The 9,894-nt window shown below is 41.4% G+C and overlaps 1 protein-coding gene across 2 annotated transcripts in view; it reads right to left on the bottom strand.

Annotated features, from left to right (window-relative positions):
* Positions 1 to 1,716: 1,716 nt before the first annotated feature.
* LOC110494382 (uncharacterized) overlaps positions 1,717 to 9,894 on the bottom strand; it is a 30,891-nt gene continuing 22,713 nt past the window's right edge. Inside the window, exons 7-8 of one of the 2 annotated variants that reach the window (XM_021569383.3) lie at positions 6,626 to 6,784; positions 1,717 to 6,467 (exon numbers count right to left, since the gene is read on the bottom strand). In XM_021569383.3, the coding sequence (XP_021425058.3) occupies positions 6,196 to 6,467; positions 6,626 to 6,784 (431 nt within the window). In that variant the 3' untranslated portion in view covers positions 1,717 to 6,195. The remainder of the gene's footprint in view (positions 6,468 to 6,625; positions 6,785 to 9,894) is intronic. The other variant, XM_021569384.3, reaches the window with a different exon arrangement.

Below are 9,894 nucleotides of genomic sequence, written 5' to 3'. Positions count from 1 at the left end.
GGGAGGGTCACTTTCGAAGTTTACCAGTACACTACCAGAATGTTGTTAACTTTCAAGGATTTTATGTAATTATTCACAAGTGGCCCTTTTGGTTACTTCAGATTATCTCAGTTATCTGTAATTATCTCTGGCCCTCTGTGTGGCTGGTCTTCTCATTTTGCCATAACTTTGGAAGTATGGTTGGGTCATTGTCCATTTGGAAGACCCGTTTGCGACCAAGTTTTAACTTCCTGACTGATGTTTTGAGATGTTGCTTCAATATATCCACATGATTTTCCTTTCTCATGCTGCCATCTATTTTGTGAAGTGCACTAATCCCTCTTGCAGCAAAGCACACCCACAACATGATGCTGCCACCCCCGTGCTTCACAGTTCGGATGGTGTTCTTCGGCTTGCAAGCCTCTCCCTTTTTCCTCCAAACATAACGATGGTCATTATGGTCAAACAGTTCTATTTTTGTTTCATCAGACAAGAGGAAATTTCTCCAAAAAGTACGTTATTTGTCCCCATGTGCAGTTCCAAACCATAGTCTGTCTTTTTTTAATGGCGGTTTTGGAGCAGTGGCTTCTTCCTTGTTGAGCGTCCATTCAGGTTATGTCGATATATGACTCGTTTTACTGTGGATATAGATATTTTTGTACCTGTTTCCTCCAGCATCTTCACAAGGTCCTTTGCTGTTGTTCTGGGATTGATTTGCACCAAAGTACGATAATCTCTAGGAGACAGAACGCGTCTCCATCCTGAGCGGTATGACGGCTGCGTGGTCCCATGGTGTTTATACTTGCGTACTATTGTTTGTACAGATGAACGTGGTACCTTCAGGCTTTTGGAAATTGCTCTCAAGGATGAGCCAGACTTGTGGAGGTCTACAAATTTTTTTCTGAGGTCTTGGCAGGTTTCTTTTGATTTTCCCATGATGTCAAGCAAAGAGGCACTGAGTTTGAAGGTAGGCCTTGAAATACATCCACAGGTACACCTCCAATTGACTCAAATGATGTCAATTAGCCTATCAGATGCTTCGAAAGGCATGGCATAATTTTCTGGAATTTTCCAAGCTGTTTAAAGGCACAGTCAACTTAGTGTATGTACTTCTGATCCACTAGAATTGTGATACAGTGAATAATAAATGAAATAATCTGTCTGTAAACAATATTTGTGTCATGCACAAAGTAGATGCCCTAACCGACTTCAAAACTATAGTTTATTAACAAGAAATTTGTGGAGTGGTTGGAAAACGGGTTTTAATGACTCCAACCTAAGTGTATGTAAACTTCCGACTTCAACTGTATATCAAATGATTATGTAAAATAAAATAAAATGTATGACAGCTTTTTTTTTTTACAAACTTTTATTTATTTTACTATGTCAATATGTCTTTGTTAATGTGTTGGCACCAAAACAGAGTTAATTGAAAATGCCATTGTTGCTTAATGCTTTTTTAATTAATTAGGCTATTTTCTCTTTAACCATATGGTCTATCCACTAGAAACTCATGAACAATATGGACACAGATAGAACATTTATACTATATATGAATACATTGAAGTTATTGAAGTATAAATTACCAAAGTTACCCAAGATTGCCATAGATGACATGTTAATTACCAAAATTACTAAATGTTCTGGTAACTTTGTTAAAATACTTGGTAGCTGTGCAACCCTACTCGCACATGAAACACAGAGCTCGACATCACAAAACAACTAGTTAAATCCGTATAAAAAGTAGGTTGCCTTTATTAGAAGCCGGGAAACCAAAATGTCATCAACATCATTGTTGTCGTTAATACTTTAAGACCACAATATTGCCTTCGTCATCATTACCATCATCGTCGCTACTCACTTTTCCACAACATGCAAAATATTCAACAGTTCAGCGTTCCCATTCCACAACACTAACAAAAGCTTCTCGGCGCAATCACCTGTAAGAATCACAATTTTGCTTACATTTACATTGCCAGTACAATTTAAGATACATAGAAAAAAACAAATGAAAAGCAATATAAATGCAGGGATATTGAAGAAAGGATGGGAAAGAAATAGCAAATCCATTGTTTATCATGGTCATGTGTTCATGTTAAACAGGGGGATTCAAATCTGGGCCTGGAGGTACACAGCACTACTGGTTTCAATCCTTCCCCTGATTCAAACCTCTTACCATGTAAGAGAGTTCTCTGGCCAACCAGGGACATGAATCATTTGATTAACTAGCAGAAAAGAAGCCTAAAAGTATGGACCTTATAGCCCTGTGTGGGATCCCCTACTGCCTGGACACAGAAACCCCACACAGTACAAGCATTGTGTCATTCAGGAACATGATACAAGCCCTATACTAAGGTGACCAATCCAAATGAACTCCTAACCCTAAGGCCCATGTGGAGCCAAGGCTTGAATAGGCAATTTGGTAATCAATAACGTTTGATTTTTGTCATAAAAATGTGCTAATACCCATCTTTGATCTACAGAAGTGCTTGGACCTATAGGGGCCAGTTTGGAGTTAGGCATGTAAAACACTTGTCCACTGCCGTCAGGAGGGTACCAGGGAAAGTGCACCAGAACCAAAGTTTGGTTTGGGTCTGCTGAAACATCTTCTAGGGCACATACTTGCAGTCTTGAGCGATTTGATACCGGTCAGAACATCATTGGGTCTGACAGATAGGCCAAAAAATCTATACATACAGTGGTCCCTTGGTATAATAACAGCTTTGATCTCAGTCAGCTAGGTCTTCTATTTCATTATTTTCTTTGATGACATCCCCTCCATGTCATCCTCTAATACTATGTTAGATCTATGGCTTCAGTTGGTCAACATCCGAGGCAGAGCACTCATTTGCTGAATTCCAAAGCGACCACTAGCCCCAACGCCCTAGGCACTCCTGTAGGCCGGGTGGAATCATTTCAGATCTACAGGTTTAGTATTCACACTAACATCCCTCCAATCCCCATGTATCACACCATACCGAGAGCCTCTAGTTTAGTAGTACCAAGGGAATATAAGGCAATAAGAAACCGAGTCAATCTTTAAGCACCCAAACTTGTTTTAATTACTAGTAGCTTTTATTCTCAGCGAAAACAATAATGAACCCACAGACCAAGAATGCTTTACAATACCATAGGTTTGGCTCAAAAATGTTTTCAACCCAGGGAGGAGTAACAAACATTCTCTTGCACTCATTTCATGCCTTCTCTTTCACTTCTGCCCATGTACACTCCTATTTGCAGATCTAAAACAACCGGAAAGGCATAAGCAGTGGTTTGACCTAGATTCCTTCATATAGAGTACCACAGTATGAGTCATAATACCTAGCGGTCAAAAAAGGAAATGGTTCCAAACGTTTTTTCCACCATTCATTTCTCAGTGGACTTTAGAAACACTTCAAATAAAATAAGGACTGTGTTTGGTGTAGGCTTACCCTGGCGTGCCGTTTCGATAACGGTGTGAATCTCTCTAGGACAATGTGACTTAATATATTGGCCTGTATTTACCCACCTAAAATAGAATGCTAATTAGCTGCTAATGTGGATATCATAAAGAACTACAAACGCCATGATGATCTGGATAAGACCCCTGAATCGAGGCAAACGGTAAGAATCTCTGGGTTAACGAATAAATTGGCTACATTTCTTTAAATGGACAATTCTGTGAACCGTCTTGTGCAAGTTTTACGTTGACAATTTACCGGTTAGCAAAGATGTCAGCTTGAGATGACATGCAGGAGCTTGCAGAGATTTGTAGTCTTGCTAATGTCTACTTTGATGCTAATTAGCATTTTCGAATCACAGTAAATAGAGCCAAATATAATTAATAAGTCACCTTGTCTGAGATATTTACACAGTTGTCAAAACATCACCAGTGTAAGCCTAAACAAAACACAGCCCTTATTTTAAGTGTTTCTAAAAATGTATGGTGGAGAAACAATTAGAACCATTTCCGTTTGACCGCTAGGTTTAATGGGTATTATGGCACCCTGTGGTGCTCTATTGCTCTCACCTATCCAGTCCTATCAGATCTGTGAAGGGCAGAATAGGGGAAATGCAGCTAGTGTGTATTGGTTGTAGAGGAGAGGTATAGAGAAAAACATAAGCCGGCATCACTGTTGACTACATCAACATTCTGACTTCTTCTGTCTGAGGTGAATACGCCGTGTGTGTGTGTGTGTGTGTGAGAGAGGGAAGGAGTAAGTATGAGCTGAGTGCAGGAGAGGGAGAGCGCGTGAGATGAGCGATAGAATGAGAGAAAAGGAGAAGAGTGGAACAGAAAGGAGTTACTGGGTCTGCTCCCCCAGTCTGCCTAAACCCAGCAGAAAAACAGATGGATAGGGTCGACTTTTCTTTTTAAAATCAAGATACATTTTATTTATTTTCTTAAAAAACAAACATTACAAAAAATCTGAATAGAGAATTGAAACAAAACAAAACAAAAAAAAAAAACATTCATTTTAGGGGCTCTCAAAAAAACAACTCTCGATTCAATTAAAAAGGCTTGTGGATGCCTGGCACAAAGGGTTGAACATTGAAAGGATGCTCTGGCCATGCCAGGGTAGTGTGTGTGTTGGCATGGGTGTATGGTTTATGCTTGTGTCATGCCCAGCACAGATGCAGCCAAAATCTCAGAACCACAAACCAATGGTAGAGGGTCTAGGGTGAGGAAACAACAACCCCCCTGAGCGTGTGCTCCATCACAACCACACACTGGTAGTACCAGCACACAGCAAACAAACAGGCTCTCTTAGGGCTGATCTAAGACCTGCTTCCACGACCCCCTCTCACGACATAATTAACCATTTACAGCTCAGAGCAATCTCTCTGTCTAAAGCACAATAACACACTGCTACTCCAAAGTGATCTTCAACTCTGTTCCTTGTACTATGAATGCACTGTTATATTGAATATCATGTAAAAATGTGTTGGGTGTGCGCTGATTGTTATTTGTCCCATGCCAATTATTCTGCCAATTTGCTTTATAATAAAATCAAAACAATTGATCTCAAAGCACGACTGGACAGTTCTATATTCAATAACAAAACAAGCTTTGTGTATGTGTTATAGTGAAGACACAGGGCCAGAGCTTAACTTCGGAGTAGGTGGAAATACAACAGCATTAATTCAACCAAGTTAACATTTAAAATAACAACCGTAAAACCTTCTTTAAAACATATTGTGTTTGAGAGTTTAAAAAGCACTTTGTCAGTGTCGGCACAGCGCTATGGGGGTGAGTGGGCACAGGACCTAAGGGAGAACAATCTAACACGCTTACATATCCTCCCTCCAAGTCTCCAGTGTGGCCTTCTCTGATTAGTCAGCATTGGGCTGTAACTAAACCAATGGATATTGTGGCACAGTGAATAAAAATAAAAAAGTACTTTGATTGGACAACAGCAGTCCACTGAGAAACCAGGATAGAGATGGAAACCCTAACCCAGACAGGCCCAGGGCTCAGTAATCCCTGATCTTTCACTACTGGATAGGTCAAGCAAGGGTTATACTACATAGCTTTCACCTATCCAGTCATGTCAGACCAGAGATTACATGGAGAGGGGAATGGAGAACTCAGCAGCTAAAGAAAATGTCTAGAATATATATATATATATATATATATATATATATATATTTTTTTTTTTTAATAGAAGGCTCACTTGCGCACACACATCAGCTTGCAGAAAGAAAACGAATGACTCTACACTTCAAGCGACTGTTGAGGACAGATGTCCACTAGCACGGAGCTCTCAGAAAGGCAAACTAACAAAGCCCAAATAACTGTTTTCTGAGCTTCACACAGACTTGTGTAGGAAAGACTAATGCAGCCACTGTGGAGAGGGAGATGAAAAAGAGAAGAGAGGTGTGCCAGTAGAGGTGTAGCTGAGCAGAGGGGACAGGGATGGAGGAATGGGACATGTTCAGAGAGATGGAGTAAAATCTCACTTGTTCTTTCCTTCCATCCCTCACAGCCATATGGTATGCATGTTCTTATGCACACAGATACGATGTGCTCAGTCAGTCAGTCATTACGGGAAGTCAGTCATTACAGGAAGCCAGACACTAAACAACAAACACTAAACAACAAATCCACATGAGGTTCAAACCATTGAGCCAGGCCACCAATGAAACCAAAATAAACTCTGAACCAAGAGAAACAAAAACTTGAGAAGGTAAAGAGAGAGAATGGGGAAGAAAGAGAGAGGTGGGACTTCTGTGGGTCTAGTCTTCCCCAGAGGGCACGTCCTCTTCCGATCCGTCCTCCTCTTCCTCCTCCTCCTCCTCCTCATCTTCCTTTTCCTTCTCCTTCCCGGGTGCCTCCTTTGTTTTCTTGGGAGTGGGGGAGGAGTCCTTCTTCACCACCACCTCCTCCTCCTCTTCCTCCAGGGGGCTCTCTGGCTCCTCCTCTTCCTCTTCTTTGGGCGAGCTCTTCTCCAGGGCCTTGGCAGCACTGGGGCGACCTTTACCCTTTCCTTTCATTGGGCTGGGGGTCACTGGGGGAGGAGAGACACACAAAGTTATGAATACACATTCATTCAATGAAGTTATGAGGCTGGGAAGATACTTACACATTATCTGAAAAAAGCATTTAACAACCGATGCTTGCAGTTCTGAAGAATATGGGTGATTGATTCATGGTGAGCGGTCCTACCAGTGGCCTTTAGTCGTGGTTTGGGGGATTTCTTTTCCTTCCTTTCTGGCCGGCTCCGTTTGATCACCTTCTTGCTGCTCCTCTTGCTCTTGGAGCGGCCATAGTCACTATCATCATCATCCTCAACCATGAAGTCTTCATCACTGCCCGACTCATCAGCTAGAGAGAGGAGGACGAGGTGGTGATTATTGGTCATTTCACCTGACAAATACACTACATGGCCAAAAGTATGTGGTCACCTGCTCGTCAAACATCTCATTCCAGACTCATGGGCATTAATATGTAGTTGGTCCCCCCTTTGCTGCTGTAACAGCCACCAGTCTTCTGGGAGGCTTTGCACTAGATGTTTGAACATTGCTGCGGTGACTTCCTTCCATTCAGTCAAACAAGCATTAGTGAGGTCGGGCACTGACGTTGGGCGATTAGGCCTGGCTCGCTGTTGATATTACAATTCATCCCAAAGGTGTTCACTGGGGTTGAAGTCAGGGCTCTGTGAAGGCCAGTCAAGTTCTTCCACACCAATCTTGACAAACCATTTCTGTATGGACCTTCCTTTGTGCACAGGGGGCATTGTCATGCTGAAACAGGAAAGGGCCTTCCCCAAACTGTTGCCACAAAGTTGGGAAGCACTGAATCATCTAGAATGTCATTGAACGCTACAGCGTTAAGATTTCCCTTCACTGGTACTAAGGGGCCTGAACCATGAAAAACAGCCACAGACCATTATTCCTCCTCCACCAAAATTTACCGTTGGCACTATGCATTCAGCCAGGTAGCATTTGCCTGTTCATCCACCAAATCCAGATTTGTCCGTTGGACTGCCAGATGGTGAAGCGTGATTCATCACTCCAGAGAACGCGTTTCCATTGCTCCAGTCCAATGGCGGCGAGCTTTACACCACTCCAGCCGGCGCTTGGCATTGCTTAGACTTGTGTGCGGTTGCTCGGCCATGGAAACCAATTTCTTGAAGCTCCCGACGAACCGTTCTTTGGAACTCGGTAGTGAGTGTTGAAACCGAGGACAGACCATTTTTACACGCCACAGCACTCGGCAATCCCGTTCTGTGAGCTTGTGTGGTCTATCAATTTACGGCTGAGCAGTTGATGCTCCCAGACCTTTCCACTTCCCAATAACTGCACTTACAGTTGACCGGGGTAGATCTAGCAGAGCAGAAATTTTACAAACTGACTTGTTGGAAAGGTGGCATCCTATGGTGGTGCAACGTTGAAAGTCACTGAGCTCTTCAGAATGGGCCATTCTATTGCAAATGTTTGTCTATGGAGATTGCATGGTTTTGACAATATTGCAACATTATTTTGCTCTAGTTTGCAGTTTATATGCACACACACTACCATTCAAAAGTTTGGGGTCACTTGGAAATGTCCTTGTTTTTGAAGAGCACATTTTTTGTCCATTAAAATATAAAATTGATCAGAAATACAGTGTAGACATTGTTAATGTTTTAAATGACCATTGTCTTCAGTTTCTTGGCAATTTCTCGCATGGAATAGCGTTCATTACTCAGAACAAGAATAGACTGACGAGTTTCAGAAGAAAGTCCTTTGTTTCTGGCCATTTTGTTCCTGTAATCGAACCCACACATGCTGATGCTCCAGATACTGAACTAGTCTAAAGAAGGCCAGTTTTCTTGCTTCTTTAAATCAGGACAACAGTTTTCAGCTATGCTAACAATTGTAAAAGGGTTTTCTATTTATCAATTAGCCTTTTAAAATGATAAACTTGGATTAGCTAACACAACGTGCCATTGGAACACAGGAGTGATGGTTGCTGATAAATGGGCCTCTGTATGCCTATGTAGATATTCCACAAAAATTTTTTTGAAAGAAATCTGTCGTTTCCAGCTACAATAGTCATTTACAACATTAAGAATGGTCTACACTGTATTTCTGATCGATTTGATGTTATGAAAAAATAAAAAAGTGCTTTTCTTTTAAAAAAAAAGGACATTTCTAAGTGACCCCAAACTTTTGAATGGTAGTGTGTTTTACATTTTAAAAAATTGTGAGAACCACAAGACATTTTGTGATAATATCGTGATAATACCGTATCTTGAGGTCTCTGGTAATTCCAAGCCCAAGATGTACTCTTAAGGAGCCAAATGTTACCGTTACTCCTTAAGGTTCAAGGACCTTGTTATTTTCAGCGGTAGACTGGCTCTGGCAGGCAAAACAGATAAATACATCTAAACGCAAATCGATTCTCAATTGTGATACGGTTCTAGAACCATAAATCCCTTTAATTTCATATTACATGAAAATAATTTCACAAATGCAAAATACACACTTAAGGCCAGCCTTATCACGTTTGAAGCCAACAGTATTTTTCTGTTACACACAGGTATCCGGTATGGAACGCCTTTGGGGTCTTTGCCTGTCAAAAAAGTTACACGTCAAATAACACTATATTATAGAATGTTGTGTGTGCTGAATTTTCACGTGCAAGGCAAGTGCCAACACTATCAGTAGCACTGTCAGAGGTGCACACAAGCGCACACAGGCCACAAACAATGTGTTTACAATACCGCGCTGGTATTAAGGACGTATTTATTCGCCCGCAACTTCTGGGGTAGCTAGCTAGCAATGACCAGTAGAAACCGCAGTAATTTTAATTATTCTTAACAATGATATCAGAATCCCTGTGAGTAAGTATTAGCTAGGTAGACACTTGTTGTTCGCCTATTGAAATTGTACTTCAGTTCATGAAAATAAATAGCTAGCCAGCTACTTAACCCGGTTGACCAAAGCTAACGTTATATGCAGCCAGCTAGCTTCATCTGGCTAATGAGGCTCAACCGGACCAGGATGTGTTGTGAAGCTAGCCACAATAAAGATTAGGCACAATAGTGGAATTTGCCTTCAAAATTGCCTTCAAAATAAAAGTACCTCTTTGAAAGTGATGGTTACAATTGGTGGAATCATGCCATATTTATACTAGATCACGTTAAACAAGGTTGGAAGTGAAGCAATGGAATGGGGGTATCAGTCTACTCGGTGACACCCACAGAACACAACTTAAGAGTTTACACAAATGTTAGCGTTGTAGCTCTTATCGCAGGAGTGACTGTGTGAAATGACCTACCCAGTCAGCCTATTGTGTGCATTGACATTCATATTGCACTGTACAGCTTCACCTAAGGATTGGCGATCAATGAAATGGGAAATCAGTCTACTCAATACCAAAGAGATTTTTCTCCAATGTCCTCCTCAGAGTTATCAGACTCCAAAACATCCATGCAGTATTGTTTCTCC

Source organism: Oncorhynchus mykiss, chromosome 17 (assembly GCF_057628025.1).
Source record: "Oncorhynchus mykiss isolate SJ-2025 chromosome 17, ASM5762802v1, whole genome shotgun sequence".
Taxonomy (NCBI): Eukaryota; Metazoa; Chordata; class Actinopteri; order Salmoniformes; family Salmonidae; genus Oncorhynchus; species Oncorhynchus mykiss.
This window is presented reverse-complemented; position numbering and strand designations above follow the sequence as displayed.